This window comes from Malaclemys terrapin, chromosome 9 (genome assembly GCF_027887155.1).
Source record: "Malaclemys terrapin pileata isolate rMalTer1 chromosome 9, rMalTer1.hap1, whole genome shotgun sequence".
Classification (NCBI taxonomy): domain Eukaryota; kingdom Metazoa; phylum Chordata; order Testudines; family Emydidae; genus Malaclemys; species Malaclemys terrapin.
Genome location: NC_071513.1, coordinates 73,503,169 through 73,523,089, shown reverse-complemented (window position 1 = coordinate 73,523,089; position 19,921 = coordinate 73,503,169). Strand labels below are relative to the sequence as shown.

Genomic DNA, 19,921 nt, shown 5'->3' with positions numbered 1-19,921 from the left:
TAATTATATATCTTTTTTTTTTAATTAAGGTTTCCTGACTTTAATATTTGACAATAAATGATTTCTCAAATATTTATTGAAAAAAATCAGTTAAATTGTCAAGATATCACAATTTATGTTTATGTATTACAACTAATTTGCAGAATGAAATACAGAAATCAAAAGTTAAGAGAAGAGTCTACCCCATATGGTGCTTACAAACCATGGAGATGCATATTTCATATCATAGAATCATAGGACTGGAAAGGACCTCGAGAGGTCATCTAGTCCAGTTCCCTGCACTCATGGCAGGACTAAATATTATCTAAACCATCCCTGACAGGTGTTTGTCTAACCTGCTTTTAAAACCACCAGTGATGGAGATTCCACAGCCTCCCTAGGCAATTTACTCCAGTGCTTAACCATCCTGACAGTTAGGAAGTTTTTCCTAATGTCCAACCTAAACCTCCCTTGCTGCAATTTAAGCCCGTTACTTCTTGTCCTATCCTCAGAGATTAAGAAGAACAATTTTTCTCCCGCCTCCTTGTAACAACCTTTTATGTACTTGAAAACTGTTATGTCCCCTCTCAGTCTTCTTTTTTCCAGACTAAACAAACCCAATTTTCTCAATCTTCCTTCATAGGTCATGTTTTCTAGATCTTTAATCATTTTTTTTTTGCTCGTCTCTGGACTCTCTCCGATTTGCCCACATCTTTCCTGAAAGGTGTGTCCAGTTCTGGGCGCCAATACTCCACTTGAGGCCTAATCAGTGCGGAGTAGAGCAGAAGAATTACTTCTTGTGAGAATATAAAACTCACAAACAGATAAAATAAATCAAGAACCCTCTGTGTAATGACAGTTCTAGCCCTCTACATTCATCTTTTAAGTAAATACAAATACATTTTGTACAGCTAAGTGAATTTTAATACAGTATAACATTTTCCCTGGGGGGAGAAAAGTATTAAATGATTTTGCAGAATTGGATGTTACATTGTAGAATTCTTCTCTAAATTTTTGTTGTTTGTATTTTACCATTTGAGTTAACACTGATAAATCCAAAACATATTTATAATAGATCCATAATTCTACTCCATTGCCAAATTTAATAATACTGCATTTCATTCTCATTAATTACTGTATGAAAGAGATTGATTAAATGCGTGAGAAAGGAAATAAATGGGTTACATTTGAGTTGTATGAATGCATTTTGATAACCCCTCAGGAAGCCACCACACATCCTGTTTCTTCTCTTAGCTGCTTTGAAGTCCTTGTCGGTCGCATCACACATTATCTGTCTCCCTCTTCACCCTCCCTCCCGCCCCCAGGATGTCTTAGGGCATTCATCATTTGGTTTTCCAGGTTACTGAATTTTCGCAGCTTTAGCTAGGATAGCCCTTCCTCATCCACCAACAAAAATCTGACTCTGTTTCTCTCTCTCCCCCCTCCCACCCCACATTAACACAAGTTACTGTTTCCAGAGTAGCCTTGTACCAACTTCCTGCTACATCAATAATTTCGCAAGATTTGCTTGACAAATAGACTCTTATGCCTAGGGTTTTGTGGAGCTGAGTTTTTGTTTGTTGGCATAAAAAAAAAAATGCTTCACTGAAACGTGCACTCATTGCAGCATCTCAACTCCAACTGCTCAACAGCACCCTCAACTATGTCAATTTCCTCTGCATGTGTCATTTCTGCTCCCAATAACTAATTCTCTGCCCTCAAACAGAAATCCATTCCTCCCAAGAACAACTTCCACAGTGCCAATTGACTCTGCATGTGTCAGTCATGCTCCTCATCACCAAGTCCCTCTGTCTCAACTGCATACAGGCCCTTACCTCAATAACTCACTCACTCTCTCCTACTGCCAGCTTCCTCTGCACATATCCACCCAGCTCGCAGCCTCAGTAACTGCTTTGCCAGAGATGCATCCAGACAGCAGCCTGTCGGAACACTTAATCCACCACCTCCAGACAGAAATGCTGATCTCCTACTCATGCTTGCCCTACCCTCCAAACACACCCAGAACCCTCTACCCATACCCAGAGTGAACCCCAGTACCACCCCCATCCATACCCACCCTACCCCCACATTCCCAATCCCTCCACTCATATCCCACTACAACCACCATGTATGCCCACCCTGCCCCACACAACCCTATGTCCTCTACCTATACCTCAGTGCCACCCCTACCCAGGCCCCCCACAAACACGAGAGCTCATAACCCATAGCTCCCACATACACCCAGACCACCACAACCACACAGAGCTGCCCATGCTCATGCCCACCTTTCACACCCCAGAGGCCTCCACCCCTCCCACACACACACCCATGCCACCCCAACCCCACAGAGCTGCTTGTGCCCATGCCCACCCCAGAGAGGCCTCCACACCTCCCACACACACCTGTGCCACCCCATGCCCACACCCACAGAGCTGCCCATTCCCTACCGGACCTCGTTAGCGCCTCCATTAAGATACCAGTTGCCTGTAGCCTTCAAACCCCTTGCCCTCCGGAGCAGAGCAAAAGCCACCCACCCCGAGACGCCTCCTCTCCCCCTTCGCCGCCCCACACGCCGGGGCAGGAGCCGGCCCCAAGAGGCAGGAAAAGGGCGCGGACAAAAGGAAACCTGGAAGAAAGGACAGCGCCCGCACAGGGAGGACCGAAGGAGAGAAGTCCAGGGCAACCGCGGTGACTCAGTGCGGCAGCCCAGGGCAGAAAGGCCCCCGTAGTGTCCGTGCCCGGCCGGCCCCTCCCCAGGCCCCGCTCCCCTCCCCGCTCTCTCACTCACAGATCTTCCCCCGCAGGTTCTGGAGCACTCGGACCCCTTCGCCGTCACCATCCTCGGCCGCCATAGTGCCGCCGCCGCCACCTGCGCTGCGCGCTAACAAGGAGGAGAGGAGGCGGCTGCCCCTTCCCTCTACGGTCCCGTCCCTTGTGCGGCAGGGAGCGGAGGCCCGGCAGGCGGCACCTCGCCGCGCCGCCCCGCCCACTCCGCTTCTCCCATTGGACAGCAGAGCGGCAGACGCAGACGCATTTCCTTCTGTCGCGCGGGCGATTCAGCGCTGCTGCTGCCGCTGCCCTTTTGATGCCGAGCTTCGAGCCGGGTGGGGCAGTTCCTGTCTCTTCGCCACGCTGGGCCTCCCCGTGCAGTGACGCCCGCGGCCCGTGACAGCCCCGCCCTCAGGACAGCTGGGCGGGGCTTCTCTCCATGCCCAAAGCCAGCGCGCGCGGGCTAGCGGGGCCGCCAGCCGGTGCTGCCGGTCAAAGCGCACTGCCGGGGGCTGAGGGCTGAGGGTGGGCGCTGGACGGGCTTGTACCGAGAAGGCGAGTGGGAGGCCTGTGGGCAGGGCGGGGGGCTTCTGGTGAAAACCGTGGGGGAAGTTTATGGTTTTCACTCCGAAATAAAAGTCTGCAGTGGGTTGGGCTGGGTTTTGCCTTGTGTTGGCCCCGAGGTTGCACGTTGAATGGGCGCCTTGTAAACAAATTGAATAAACCTGTCATTATGCAAGGCACTGCATTTAGCCGTATGGAGTGGGAATCCATCAACCTCATGAAAATTTGTTAGTCTCTAAGGTGCCACAAGTACTCCTGTTCTTCTTTTTTTAAATTGGATAAAATAATCCCATTATTTCCTTGGCTTGTCGCACCCTCCCCCAGCAGTTGTTGCTCATAGATTTAGATTGTAATCGCTTCAGGGCAGGGACCATCTGGCTATGTGGGTACAGTGCCAACTAAGTACAATGGGGATGGAGCCTCTGGGCACTACTGCAATACAAAGAATAATAGGTGCAAAGAGCTTCTTCAGCCCTAGAGCGCCAACCACTTTGCAAAGACAGAATTTGTAGTTTTATTTAACCACCAATCTCACAGGGGAAAAGAATACCCAGGAAATCTGGCATTAACCCCTGCAAATGCTCAAGGCAATGTTTTGCATGACATTAGTCAGGACTTTCTTGGGGCTCGCTGGCTGCTTCTTGAAGGACAGTGCTTCTTTTTTACTATCTGCTGCAGTAGCCTATGGCTATATCTACACTGGAATAAAATACACCTCTACCCCGACATAACGTGACCCGATATAACACGAATTTGGATATAACACGGCAAAGCGGGGGGGCGGGCTGCGTGCTCCGGCGGATCAAAGCAAGTTTGAGATAACACGGTAAGATTTTTTGGCTCCCGAGGACAGCGTTATATCAGGGTAGAGGTGTACTTGTGGCTGGTCAGGGTGAGCTGACTTGGGCTCGTGGGGCTTGGGCTTGGGCTATGGAGCTAAAAATTGCTATGTAGACATTCAGACTTGTGCTGGAGCCCAGGTGCTGGGACCCTCCCCTCTCATGGGGTCCCAGAGCTCAAATCAGCCTGTGTCCAAATGTCTAGACAGCAGTTTTATAGCCTGAATCAGGCCAGCTGCGGTTGTTTAATTGCTGTACACTATGAAGCCTAGATGGTGCTGCAGAATGCCATAACTAAATGCAAGAGTTCAGCTAACTATGATGGGATAATAATCTCACACTGACATTTTTGCTGCAAGTGTGAGGCCAGAAGAAAGCTGATATGGTGGGGCTGTGCCAGGAAAGCTGAAAAAACTGCCACCTGTGAACCAGGTTAAAAAAATATAGAGAGATGTACCTATCTCATAGAGCTGGAAGGGACCCTGAAAGATTATTGAGTCCAGCCCCCTGCCTTCACTAGCAGGACTAAGTATTGATTTTGCTCTAGACCCCTAAGTGGTCCCCTCAGGGATTGAACTCATAACCCTGGGTTTAGTAAGCTAATGGTGGAACCACTGAGCTATCCCTCCCCTGTCAGGTTATAGGTGAAGTAATATTATTTTCTTCTCTACTATGGTCTAAAGATGAAGCAGAATTGTATTGGATGATATGCCATTAGGAAAAGAGGTGGGATGATGTAAGCGGAAGGTTTCAGAAGACTCAGTGGCAGTTGGACATGACTGTAGTTGGATGCAAAGCTCTCTTTAAGGATGGAATATTGAAAAAATTCAGTGGCAGTTGGAAATTACAGTTGTCAGGACTTTCTAAATGTAGAACAGCAGTTCTCAAACTGGGGGTTGGGACCCCAAAGTGGGTCACAAACCCTTTTTAATGGGGTCACCAGAGCTGGCGTTAGACTTGCTGGGGCCTGGGGCAGAAGCCAAAGCCTGAGCCCCACCAGCCAGGGCTGAAGCTGAAGCTCAAGCCCCACCACCCAGGGCTGAAGTCTAAGGACTTCAGCCCTGGTTGGCAGGGTTACAGGCATCCCGTCTGGGGCTGAAGCCCTTGGGCTTCAGCTTTGATTTCTCCACCCAGGATAGTGGGGCACAGGCTTTGGCTTTGCCCCCTCCACCCAGAGCGGCAGGGCTCAGGCAGGCTCAGGCTAAGGTCCCCCATCCTGGGGTCATGTAATAATTTTTGTCAGAAGAGGATTGGAGTGCAATGAAGTTTGAGAACCGCTGATGTAGAATGTTTGACAGGGCAAGTTTCTATCAGTTTCTGTGGCAGTTATGAATGAACAAGAGTTGGAATTAGTTCTTTCTGGTAGATGTTTTTAAAACAAAAGCCCCATCTGAATTCAGAAATTGCTGCATTGCATAGCCAAAGTTGTGAACATCAGTTCTTCTTGGACTGGTTCTGAAAATGGTTTACATGGTAGAGTCAATAGGACATAGCAATTTGCAGCATCTATAAGAAAATATAAAATTGCTTCCTCCAAATCTCAGACTTTCTGTAACTCTATCTGAAAACATTTTTCTGACCTACATTATTATTTTTGGCAGCAGTTCAGGGCACCAATTGCTATCAAACAACTTCAGCAACCTGTAAGAACAGATCTTTCTTTCATAGGCACCATTTCTACAATGTATTTTGGTGGAACAGAAAAGATATTGGTATTAGGATTACAAAGTAGTAAGAATAAGTAACCAGTGTTTTGTAAAACTGTGTCTTGTAACGGGTGATGGGAGCTTTATTTTGTTTCTTTCAATTTCCAAGAGAACATTAACAGTGATAGAATCATAGAAAGGTAAAGCTGGAAGATACCTTAAAAGGTCATGTTGAGAGACTATGATTACTAGTTTGAGTTTTTGTTGCCTTGAAAGTGGCTTGACTTCAATGCTTCTCAGTCAGAGGACTGAATAGTGCACAGAAACAGATGATCTGAAGGTGGTAGAGATATAGATTCATGCAACATCACACCCTGACGCAAGGGAGCACTCTAATGGCGAATGTGTACCACAACAGGGAAATTTGACAACCTCCATTAGAAGCCTATTTCAATACTTAACTATCCTTATAGTTAAAAAAAAAATCCTAATAACTAACCTGAATCTCCCTTGCAACAGATTACGCCAATTTTTTCTTGTTCTACCATCAGTGGGCATGGAGAACAATTGATCACTGTCCTCTTTATAACAGCCCCTAAAATATTTAAAGAGTGTTATCAGGTTCCCCGCTCAGTCTTCTTTGCTGAAGACTAAATATGCCCAGCTTTTTAAACATTTCCTCATTGTCCACGTTGTCTAACCCTTTTATCATTTTTGTTGCTCTCCCCTGGACTCTTTCCAATTTGTCCACTCTTTCCTAAAATGTGGCACCCAGAACTGGACACAATACTCCAGCTGAGGTCTCACCAGTGCTGAGGAGAGTACCACCTTTGCCTTAGATACAAAACTCATGGGCATATACCCCCAAATTACATTAACCCTTTTCTTAACTCATCATATTGTTGACTCCTGTTCAATTGGTGATCCATTATAACCCCCAGATCTTTTCCAGTAGTACTACCATCTAAGCAGTTATTCCCCATTTTGTAGTTGTGCGTTTGATTTTTTTACCTTTCTCAGTATAGCACTTTGCATTTGTCTGTAGTGAATTTAATCTTGTTGATTTCAGATCAGTTTTCTAATTCCTCAAAGTCACTTTGAAGCCTGTCCTCCAAAGTTCTTGCAACTCCTTCATGCTTGGTGTCATCCACAAATTTTATAAACAGGGTGTCTGCTCCATTCTCAAAGTCATGAATGAAAACATTGAATAATCCTGGACCCAGGACAGACCCTTGCAGGATTTCACTAGATAAGTCTTCCCAGTTTGACAGCAAACCATTGAGTATGGTTTTCAGCCAGCTGTGCACCACCTCATAGTAGTTTAATCTAGACCAAATTTCTCTAATTTGCTTAAGAAAATGTGATACGGGACTGTGTCGAAGTGTCAAAAGCCTTACTAAAATCAAGATATATCATGTCTACTGCTTGTCCTCCTTATCCACTAAGCCAGTATCTCAGTCAAAGAAGGAAAGTAAGTTGGTCTGGCATGATTTGTTCTTGACAAATCCATGTTGGCTGTTCTTTATTACCCTATTTATTGTGCTCTACGGGCTTAATTGATTGTTTAGTAACTGATTCCAATATTTTTCCAGGTATCCAAGTTACACTGACTAATCTATAATTCTCTGGGTCCTCTTTGTTCCCCTCTTTATATTTGCCCTCCTGCAATCCCCTGGGACCTGACCAATCATCCATGAGTTTTCAAAGATAATTGCTAATGGTTCCAAGATTGTTTCAGTTAGTTCCTTAAGTACCCTAGGATGAATTTCATCAGGCTGTGCTACCTCGACTACATTTAACTTATCTAAATATTCTTTAACGTGTTCCTTCCCCCTAGTTGTTAATATTAACTAAGTTAAGCATCTGGTTAACATTAACCTTTTTAGTGAAGACTGATGCAAAATAACCATGAAGTACATACACCTTTTTGTTGTCATCTGTCATTATCTCTCCTCCCTGCTAAGTAGTAGGCCTACACTTTCTTTTGTCTTTCTTTTGCTCCTAAGTATTAAGAGACAAGAAGAAGAGGTTCTCTCATGTCCCTTGCTAGATGTAATTCATTTTGTACCTTGGCCTTTCTAATTTTGTCCCTACATGCTTGTGATATTTTTCTGTCTCATCTGTTTCTACTTTTTGTAGGATTCCTTTTTGATATTTCAGGTAATTAAAGCGCACCTGAAGAAGCCATAGTGGCCTTTCACTATTCTTTCTATTTTGCCTTTGCATATGGATAGTTTGCTGTTCTACCTTTAATATTGTCTCTGAGAAACTGCCACCTCTCCTGAACTCCTTTTTCCCTGAGATTTTCTTCCCAGAGGACCTTACCTACCAGTTCTCTGAGTTTGTTAAAGTGTCCTTTTTAGAAGTACATTGTCCTTTTGCTTCTCTCACTTCTTCCTTTTCTTATAATCATTAAATCTGTCATTTCTTGATCATGTTCACCCAAATTGCCTTCCCCTTTGGAGTCACAAGCAATTCCTCCCTGTTAGAATCAAGTGTAAAATGGTTGACCCCCAGTTTAAAAAGCCATATATGAAGCCTGCTCAAGATAGTTAAGACCAAAGCAGACTGTGAAGAACTTCAAAAAGATCTCACAAAACTAAGCGATTGGGCAACAAAATGGCAAATGAAATTTAATGTGGATGAATGTAAAGTAATGCACATTGGAAAAAATAACCCGAACTATACATACAATATGATGAGGGCTAATTTAGCTACAACGAGTCATGAAAAAGATCTTAGAGTCATCGTGGATAGTTCTCTGAAGATGTCCATGCAGTATGCAGAGGCGGTCAAAAAAGCAAACAGGATGTTAGGAATCATTAAAAAGGGGATAGAGAATAAGACTGAGAATATATTATTGCCCTTATATAAATCAATGGTACGCCCACATCTTGAATACTGCATACAGATGTGGTCTCATCTCAAAAAAGATATACTGGTACTAGAAAAGGTTCAGAAAAGGGCAACTAAAATGATTAGGAGTTTGGAACGGGTCCCATATGAGGAGAGATTAAAGAGGCTAGGACTCTTCAGCTTGGAAAAGAGGAGACTAAGGGGGGATATGATAAAGGTATATAAAATCATGAGTGATGTGGAGAAAGTGGATAAGGAAAAGTTATTTACTTATTCCCATAATACAAGAACTAGGGGTCACCAAATTAAATTAATTGGCAGCAGGTTTAAAACAAATAAAAGGAAGTTCTTCACACAGTGCACAATTCCTTACCTGAGGAGGTTGTGAATGCTAGGACTATAACAGCGTTTAAAAGAGAACTGGATAAATTCATGGTGGTTAAGTCCATTAATGGCTATTAGCCAGGATGGGTAAGGAATGGTGTCCCTAGCCTCTGTTTGTCAGAGGAAGGAGATGGATGGCAGGAGAGAGATCACTTGATCATTGCCTGTTAGGTTCACTCCCTCTGGGGCACCTGGCATTGGCCACTGTCGGTAGACAGGATACTGGGCTAGATGGACCTTTGATCTGACCCGGTACGGCCGTTCTTATGTTCCATACAGTGAACAGAAGAATTGACTTTGGAGAGATTCTAACCCACAATATTTGAATGACTGATCCTTACTAACCCAAGCAGGGTATTTTTGGCTATATTCTCCATTGGGCCACACAAGCCATAAGGGAGAACCAAGAAAAAATAATTATTTAAATGTAGTTTTTTTCTCAAAAGAAAAATAGAATATTTATTTTCATATGAATGAGAATGTTCTACGAAGTGCCATGTGATTTTAGAGACATGGACGTAGGTTCCCACAGCATTTCCAGGTTTCAGACTTATTCACAATATGCAGGTGTAAACATGCAGTGGCCCAGTCTCTGGGCAGCCTTAAATTAAGAGGATAGGTAACCTAATTGTCCTTGAAGAATGAGTCTTAATGGTAAACAGAGGATAAAATGGAGTTTCAGAAGTCACCTTTAGACAAGAGGGAAGGCTTTGCCAGCTAACTAGTAAAGTAGTTTGCATTTCTGTTCACTTTCTACTTGTCATTAATAAGAAGTGATAACATTTTGGGGGTTTGAATCTTCATTGCTCTTATTTCTGTTTTATCTACCTTTGCAGGGAAGGTTGGTTTGGAATACACTATCATTGTCCCAGAACACTTACAGTGACAGCAGTGGTGCTTTATACTAGGAGGTTTCAATTATCCCTGCTAAATCATATGTTGCTTCATTTAGGGCTGAATTGTAAGCCACCTTGCACAGGCTATCCACATCATGGGTAGCAGTGCAAGGGGGAGAACACCCTCCATTGCGTGACTCACAACTCTCCCCAGGAATACATAAACAGTACCTGCAATTGGGAGCTGATTGTGCAAGGTGTGGAGTGCCCTCAACTTGAGTTTTCTCTGAAATTGAAAGCACTTATCACCTTGCAGGGCTAAGTCCTGAGTGACTGGGATCATCCAGATTCTTTGAATCAGTCTTCACAAGTGAAGTGGGCTATGGAGAGAAAAAACTTGTTCGTTCAATCTATGTAGAAATGATGAAGCAGAGTTTTTATGATTAATTCATGTTCTCAACATATGTGGCATATATATAACACTGGCTTACCTGACTTCCTCCTTAACATCAGGCTTTCAAGAAAATGTTAGTAATCCCACACAAATGTTTTTCTTGCAGAACATTTTCCATAATATTTCAGCCACTGGCAAACTGGCAACCTGTTTATTAACTTCTTCAAGCTGGGAATAAATTGAATCTGTCACCTCAATGACATGCAGATTCTATGTAGGTTTACTTTGTAGCACTTGTGGGCCCATACTAGACTGATAATTTATTAAGATACCCCAGTAGTTAGAATGAAAACAATCTGATGACAGAGAAAAAGGAACTTTGGAGTACTTCTCATTTATATTAGCTTCAGTTCCTTGCAGTAGAGACACATGGTAGTTTGTGTGTGTTGACACTACACGTCTCAGTTGCATCAGATCTGTTATGGAACAAATACACTTCAAGAAAATGGAAAGGAATATTTAGAAATGTGCTATTCATATCTGTTTCCTTAGAGCCATATAGTCCCTTTTTTGAAGAATAAGGCATGGAAATGTCCAAAAATATGCAAGAAGTAGTCACAGTAATATGAATACCATTGGATCTGGAGGAAAACTGTCTAGCAAACCACAAGTGGCTTGACTTGAAGTCCTCTTGTAGAAAGCTAAAACCCAACAATTCTGTTTTGAGGATGATTTGTAGCAATCTGACCTTTCATGTGTGATTGCAAAGAGGTACAGTGCTAAGTATACCAGAGAGGTATGCAGTGATCGCTTCTAAGATCATTGTTGGAGATAAGGATTACATCTAATTGCAAATGCTTGGACTCCACTAGCAATTTGTTATGAAGTAATGAGCTGTGGGATATTTGTTGATAGTAAGTTACTGTTGCTCAAGTGCTCTGCATCCCCACTCTCCATTCAGACAAGCATATCTGCACATGTCCCCATGTAGCCCTGCCTCGCATGTGGCCCTGTCTCCCACTCCCCTCTGTCCCATGTGACCCTGCATCCGCACTCAGCCAGGCATAGCTGCCCATCTCCATGTGTCTCTGCACCCCCATTCAGCAACCACCACTCCCCGCATCCCTATGTGGCCCTGCACCCCTACTCCCATTCAGCCCCTGGCTCAATGTTATCACCCTAGTAGCTTCTGTGCCTCCACTCCAGTCTGTCCCCCCTCATTTGCCCTTCTGAACTCCAGTCTGTGTGACGACTCCGAGCAGTCTTGTGTGCCCCACTCTGTCCAGTCCTCCATATCCCGTGCCTCCTCACCTGGCTGCGCAGATAGGGCGCTGTGAGGAAGGCAGCCTCTGCCCCCTCCCTTGCCATGGCTGGCTGCTCCGGCCCATGAGCCAGCCACCTTCTCTTCTGGCACCACATCAGCTCCTGCTGGGCAAAAGGTGTGATTGCAGCTTCCTTTCACCTCCCGTCAGCATCAGTTATTCTATGGGGGGGAAATAAACGTGCAGGGATATTCATTCTGCACTTGCGCAGTGGTGCAGAATTCCCCCAGGAGTAATGCTGCCATAGGCTCTGTAGCATAGACACAGCCTCAGGCTTTTCACCAGTTCCAAACCCTACACTCTGTAGATCTTCTGTGTATTATACCAGAGTAGGAGGTTTTAGCTCCTTCTTCAGTTTTTGAGGCAGGTTGTGGAGTAAATTGCTCCAATTTCTTGCACACAGTTGTACAGAACCCCCTGGACTATGACAGAGATACAACAAGGATCTGGAGTTTTCTAGGATTTTTGTTGTTATTTCTTATGAGATTGAAAACAATATAAAACAGGCAGAAAATGGCTGAACATTAGCTCTCAGAGTAATGATTCAGCCAATTGCATATGAAGTGAATCTGAGGTGAATTACTGTAAACCAGGGGTTCTCAAATTTCTTTGCACCACGACCCCCTTCTGACAACAAAAATTGCTACACAACCCCAGAGGGGGGAACTGAAGCCCGAGCCCTGCCACCCAAGGCAGGGGGGCCAGGGCCAAAGCCAGAGCTTCTAGATGGGGGGGGGGCTGTAACCTGAGCCCTCCCCCCAACACACACACTCAGGGCTGAAGCTCTTTGGTCCTGGGCAGTGGGGCTCAGGCTTCGTCCCTGGGCCCCAGCAAGGCTAATACCAGCCCTTGGCAATGCCATTAAAATGGGATCACGACCCACTTTGGGGTCCCAACCCACAGTTTGAGAATTGCTGCTGTATATAGTTCTTCATTAACTCAAGGCCTAACTCAGCAATCAACAAAGTGGTGCAGCTTAACCCCACCACATTCTCTTGCCACTGCACCAAGAGGTGGACCCCAGTATGAAGTCATTTTAGGCCTTGCTTTATACTTGGGATTAACCCTGATTCAGAAGTCATCCAGTAACTGGCATATCCTGCACCAATGCAAAGTCCAAGTGTAGACAAGAAAATCTTCAATTTGCACCAGCTGAGCTTCTTCCTGCTTTAAACCAGAGTAAGATCAACCAGTATATGTCTACACTTAAGGCTTACACTAGTGCAATTACACTGGTTGCTGGCCTCCAGTGGGTGAATTGGGGCTAATCTCAAGCATAGTCAAGTCCTTTGACTAAGGGCTTGTCTATGCAGTGAGGTAATGAGCACTACAGCGGTGTGACTTCTAAAGCACACTAATATGTTGTGTATTAATTAGTCCTGGTAGACCCTGCTGATGCACAGTAAATGTTCCCAAATGTGCTTTAACATAGTGCTGTTTCAAACACTTCTGAGGCTGATATGCAGCAATCTGACCTTGTGTGATTGCAAATGGAACAAATGATTTAGCAGAGTCACAGGAGAATATGTAATGGAAGAAATATTGAAGTAGCTGGATGAAAACTGTGACACTTTTGTGACTAAGTTTGTATATGCCCTTTCTATATGTTTCAGTGAAATGGATGTCTGCTAGATCTTTATCATATTTTTCACAGATGGCAGCAATTCGTTCAAGGGGTGATAATTTGTTTTAATTTTTGCACATCTGCTAACCGAGGATTGACTAGCATATTTTAAGTCTGAATAAATTACCTAGTAGAATGACCATAAACTTCTTGGTATTAGCAATATGAAATGGGGAAGGAAGAATATTTTATTGTATGCTCCGTATACTTCTAAACTTCCTTGTTTTGGTTAGACATCTGTTTTCAGTGCTGTCCCACAAATGACCTGAATCACTGCTTTTCTATTACTGTAGGTTAATTTATTTTTTATGCATGTTGCAGACTAGTGGCACACAGCTGGAGGGAAAAATATTTTAATTTGCATTTTTCCTTATGCTGTATATATTTGCACATTTCTGTATACAAATTAGACATTTTGCATTCTGGACTGTGTGTCCCTGCCATAGTCCCAAAAGAATTGAAAAGTACAGAGTGGAAAACTCACATTCATACTACATATGCATGATTAGAATTTAGATTAATTACATTTTTAATTTGATATTTTAGCACAACTTATTAAAACAGAGAAATGTGCCTTTTAAAGCATATGAAAAATCAAAAGCATATGAAAACCAGTCCTATCAGGTACTAAGCAGTCAATTTTTATTCACCTGAGCATTTATATAAACACATTTCATCCTCAAATGTCTGATCCCATGAAATGTTGAGCACTTCCTTTGAGTTGCTGCGTGCTCTCACCTCGTTGTCTCAGCCCCTCAAAGGAAGCACTTGCTATCTAATAGGGATGGACCTTAAGGATGAAGTGTTTGTAGACTTTCTTCTCTTGGACAAAAAATGGAATTGTGAGCTTTGCTACTCCAGGGAGAAAGGTACAGTCTAATTGTATGAACAGCCGCTACTAATGTTAGACATTTTAAAATCCGCAGATCTGGATAACTTACATCCATACATTTTAAAAGATCTGGCTGATGAGCTCACTGGACCGTTAATGTTCATTTTCAATAAGTCTTGGAACACTGGCCAAGTTCCAGAAAACTGAAAGAAAGCTAATATTGTGCCAATATTTTAAAAAGGTAAACAGAATGACCCGGGTAATTATAGGTGTGTCAGTCTGACATTGATTGTGGGTAAGATAAAGGAATGGCTGATACAGGAGTCTATTAATAAAGAATTAAAGGAGGGTAATGTAACTAATACCAATCAACATGGGTTAATGGAAAATAGATTCAAACAAATTGGATATTTTTGTGAGATTACGGTAATATTGTTGATGAAGGTAATAGTGTTGATGCAATATACTTAGCCTTCGGTAAGGTGTTTGACTTGGTACTGATTAAAAACTAGAATATAAAATTAATATGGCACACATTAAATGGATTAAAAACTGTAATTGTAAATGGAGAGCCATCTTTGAACAGGGTCTGTTTCTAATGGTGTCCTGCTTGAAGCGGGTCTTGGCCCTACACGATTTAACATTTTTATTAATGACCTGGAAGAAAATGTAAAATCATCACTGATAAGTTTGCAGATGTCACAAAAATTGGAGGATTTTTTCTGGATCACATGGTAAGCTGGGTACAAGCGAACAATACGTGTTTTAATACAGAAAAATGTAAATGCGTACATCTAAGAAAAAAGAATGTAGCATGGGGGACTTTATCCTGGGAAGCAGTGTGTCTGAAAAAGATTTGCGGGTTATGTGAGCATGGACCTCCTGATGCCAATTGGCAGCGGGGCATACAGGGATGCATAAAGGTACAGGAATCCTGAACATTTTCGTTCACCAAATGGGGACCTGTGATGTCTCAAACAAAAGCCTGTATCAAACTGGTGGTCATCAATATCATTCAAAACACATGTATGGATGTTGTGTAAAGAGTTATGTATATAAAATGAAAATTATGATCTGAAGGGCTGTGTCTAGGGACTGGTCACCAGCAAATGTGAAAAACAGGTTTACTTTCAGGTAAGAAATGTTTGTTTGTTTATATGTCAATTAAGTATTGTATGATTCACAGTGGGCCTCCACTCACCAGTCTAATCCGAATGCTAATAAAGGGTTGTGAAATCTTCAAATAGAAGAAAGTAACAGGAAGAGGTAAACTGGGGAAGGGGTGGAGGGAAATCCTGTTTTGAGGTGCACATCAAAAGGTCTATTTAGGGTTGCAAAAAGACATCCTAACATCCTTCACCTACGAAGTCAACGGACAGCGAGTTTGCTTCATGAAAAAGGGATATCAGCCACGGTGTGCTGAAAAGGCCGGAGAGAACTTTGGATGAGATAAGCTTCTTTAGACAGGAGGATAACTTGTTAGTTAAGTTTAGTCTCTAGAAAGTGTGTTATGATTTTGTTTTATATTAACAATTTGTTTCCAATATTCTTACTATCACTTGAATCTCTGGTCTTTGATAATAGATATATTTATAGTGAAAACAGAAATAAGTTTAAGTGCTGCATGTTCAGCAGTAAGCTGCTGTGTATTGTTCCTTTAGGAACAGCAGGCCTAGTAATTCTGCGAGTGTTCAGTGGGTAAGGGGTTGCACACTACAGGGAACACTCAAAGGATTTGGGGGGTGCTGTGTGGCTATTGCTAAACTGTACTGAGAGAGAGGCTGTAGAGGCTTAGAAGCTAGTGCTTGTGTTGCCAGAATCTGGTAGTTTCAGGGAGCTGATCCACAGCAGGCACAGACAAGACTTCCTCACATTAAGGGCAGGTGGTAGGGAAGTACCTTACAATCCTGGGTACTCCTGGGAAGCGTCACAGAGGTTGTGGTACATAATCAGCTGAACATGAGCTCTCAGTGCAATTTTGTGGTCAAAAAGGCCAAAGCAATCCTTGGATGTATAAACAGGGTAATCTAGAGTAGGAGTAGACAGGTTATTTTACCTTTGTATTTGGCAATGGTGATGACCACTGCTGCAATACTGTGTCCAGTTCTGGTGTTCACAAATCGAGAAGGATGTTGATAAAGTAGAGAAGAGCCACAAGAATGATTAAAGTATTTGAAAACATGCCTTCTCGTAATAGACTCAAGGAGCTCAATCTAATTAGCTTGACAAAGAGAAGGTTAAAGTGTGATTTAATTACAATCTATACATATCTACATGAGAAACAAATATTTAATAATGGACTCTTCAAATGTAATAGAGAGAGGTTTCAGATTGTAAATAAGGCATAATTTTTTAACAATGAGAGTAATTAACCATTAGAACAATTTACTAGGTGTTGTGGTAGATTCTCCATCAACAATTTTTAAATTAAAATTGGATGTGTTTCTAAAATAAATGGTATAGAATTTATTTTGGGGAAGTCTTATAGTCTGTATTATACACGGGGTCAGACTAGATGATCAGAACGATCCCTTCTGGCATTGGAATCTATGAGAAAAAGACTACAAGCCAGACACTCCTTTGGTCTTCAGGATAACCCTGAGTGAAATCCTGGCTCCACTGAAGACAATGCGAGTTTTGCCACTGACTTAAGTGGGACCAGGACTTCACCCCCTGTCTTTTCCATGTCCTATAAAATGTCCTTATCTTAAAAAAAGAAGAACAGGAGTACTTGTGGCACCTTAGAGACTAACAAATTTATTAGAGCATAAGCTTTCGTGGACTACAGCCCACTTCTTCGGATGCATATAGAATGGAACATATAATGTTCTATACATATACATATAATTCTATATGCATCCGAAGAAGTGGGCTGTAGTCCACGAAAGCTTATGCTCTAATAAATTTGTTAGTCTCTAAGGTGCCACAAGTACTCCTGTTCTTCTTTTTGCGGATACAGACTAACACGGCTGTTACTCTGAATCTTATCTTAAAAGAACTTTTCAAATGTTTATTAATAAATAACTACTAAACTTACATTTAGAGAACACTAAGGTTGCATGCACTGTTGGGTAAAATCTGTTTCTGACCTGTTCTATGTAATGTCCATCTTGGATTTGTAAAAGGACAGCTAAGCCTCCATCTTGGATACCCTTCTCCTCAGATGATTTAGTGCCCTTTCAGCCTTTTTCAAATTAAGACGGAAAAAGGTCAGGGCAGTTAGAGTCATGTGACAGCCATAATCTGCCTAGCAGCCACAGGTTATTTAGTGAGTGGCACGCCTGACACTCAGGGCTGTCCATCTGAGTGGCAGCCAGTGTCCCAGTTCAGATAGCTGCGAGGAGCCCCAGAGGGGCCAGGACTTTGGATTCTTAGTCTCTATTAACATACTTGCACTCAAGTGCTACACACCATTAGTGAGCACATACTTGCACTGGACTACGAGTTCAAGCAGAGCTGCGTGGGCAAGCACTGAAGACCTACCTGAGGGAGAAGATCTGCCCAAGAGGGAGAAGACCTGCCCAGAAGACCTGTCCAGAGGGAGAAGAATACCCAGTTCCTGAGTTCCTGTTTGGTGTCCAGCGCCCCTGATTTTCACCACTATCCTTGTCAGTATCCTGAGTTTTTGTCAGTGTGTCCCTGTCTTCGGGATATGGTATTGTAATACTCATTGTGGTTTCCTCTGTTTTACATCCGTAGGTTAAGGGTGTTTAAGGGCTCTGAGCTTCACACTCTGGTAACTGTTAACAACTGTGTGTGTCTTGCTTATGTTGTTTATTGTCTGAAGGGGGGTCCTTGTCTAGTTTACTGACTAGTGGCATAATAAATATTTGTGTGTTACATCTTATTCTGCCTCTGTCTTAATAAATCACCCAATGATAGATGCGGGACGGGGTGGGATCTGCAGACAGCCCATCTTCTGATCTGTGTAGACCATAGTTAAAATGTTTTGGGCTAACAGTACAAGCATACAAAAGCTAGGAAATGACCATTAAAGGTTGCACAACCTTAAAACTGTACATCTGTGCATATGTATTATAGTGTACATCTATGCATATGCATTATACATAGTCTTTAATTACACTATCGATCATATGCTGTTTCTCCAATAATATTATATAATTAGTTCAGGTTGGTAGAAATGTTACAAGCTAATTCAGCAATTAGTTGGTGCTTTTATTCCAATTCCTAGTGGGCCAATATCCATATCACAAAAGCCATCATCCCAGTTGGCCTGGCACTGAATGAGGATGGAGATGGAGTTACCCTTTTTAATTTTTGGAGGTGGACCCTGTAGAACAGTTTTGACGTTGTTGTAGGGAAGCTTGCAGTACTGCTGCCCCGCTTGTTTTCTGTGCATAAACTAAGCATTTCTGTATTCAAGGCTGTCCACCTTTTATGAAACATCAACTTAAATTAACTTTAGAAAAAACATTTCAAAATGGTATTATTTTGAGTTTATAAATATGGTAGCTACTGTGTTGTCATTCCTTCATACTTAAGAAAAATTTTATATTGAAATAAAAATATTAAATATAGCAAATGTGTAAAATAGGAGATACAAATCTGTTGACCATGTAAATTATAAAAATAAGTCAATATTAAAATCATTTTAAAAAATGGAGAGACTTATTAAAAATAGGAACAGGTTATTTTAATCAAACACAAGCAGAATTATAATCACTCTTTCTAAAAATAAAATAGACTTTTCCCCAACCCTTAATATCTGCATTTAATAGTATTTTCTAAACAAAAATTCAAATGCAATTATGTAACAAATTACATTCTTTTACAGTGTACAATATTTCCATTTTTTACACTTATTTTAATTCCAGTTTGGTCATTAGTACTTGACTCATTACTTCAACATGTTACTCGCGATAAAAGTCCTACAATTAAATATAAACATGACATGGCCATCTTAATAATTGCTTTGCTATAAACTGTAGAGAATACACAGAATTATAAAGTCATTGTGTTTTTATCAAAATATGCAACCCACCAAACCTAACACGAGCTATCAATATTTTTCTTATGAACCATACAGTTATATAAAATATTTGTAAAATTATCTTTTATGTATAAATATTCTACCTGATTTGCTTTGGTCTAGAATGATCAGCATATAAATCCACTTAGAAAATATCCCCATATATTTCATCACATTTGTATTGTATTTATTTCATAATCCCAATTGTCTGGACCTAAAGCTACTATGGAACCAAAACTCTTTGATTCATATCATTCATCCCTGGCAGAATAAATAAGTGGATGACACTATTATTTAATTGCGTACTGCACTATCAGTTCAAGTGTAGTTTTATCATACCCAAGATATCACTTCTTTTACATTGTATAATAAAAAACCAAATAAGTAAACAAATAGTGTATCATATTTTTATGTAGAATGAAGCTGAGGTTCACCAATCTTTGTCCTGTCCTTTATTTTATAATACTGTATACAGATGAAAATACACAAAGAATAGATAATACAGATGCAGTATTATGGATACTTATCAGATCAGCCCTATGGTATAAAATGTAGATCACAGTCCTCTACCTTCCTTGACCATTTTTAAAAGGTATTTTTTCCATCTTCTTCAAAATTAGATCCTTTGTTTCAGTCACCAAAACAATATTCACTGTAAAACTCTGGTCTTACTGGATGTCTCTTTTGAGCTGACCTCTGCCAGCCTTAGTAATGTAGGACCTTATAGAGTTCTAAGGGTCACCAAATGAATATTCATGGCTTCTGGCTGTTGGAGGATGACTATGGCTGAGGAGCCATCATCTAGCAATCTAGGGTCATCAGCTGACAGTCTCTGCACTACCAGCCATCCCCACAGGGCATCGGATGCTACACAGCAGCCTGACTG

General features: G+C 42.0%; 1 protein-coding gene across 3 annotated transcripts in view; it reads right to left on the bottom strand.

Moving 5' to 3' along the window:
• Nucleotides 1-2,938, bottom strand: part of RASA2 (RAS p21 protein activator 2) — a 102,797-nt gene extending 99,859 nt beyond the window's left edge. For 2 of the 3 annotated variants that reach the window (XR_008446299.1, XM_054040498.1), the window contains exon 1: nt 2,768-2,938. Coding sequence is in view for 1 of the 3 variants with exons in the window: in XM_054040498.1 (XP_053896473.1) it covers nt 2,768-2,831 (64 nt within the window). In the remaining 2 variants the exon portion in view is untranslated. Of the gene's footprint in view, nt 1-1,814; nt 1,959-2,767 lie in introns of those variants that run through there. The other variant, XM_054040499.1, reaches the window with a different exon arrangement.
• Nucleotides 2,939-19,921: the final 16,983 nt, after the last annotated feature.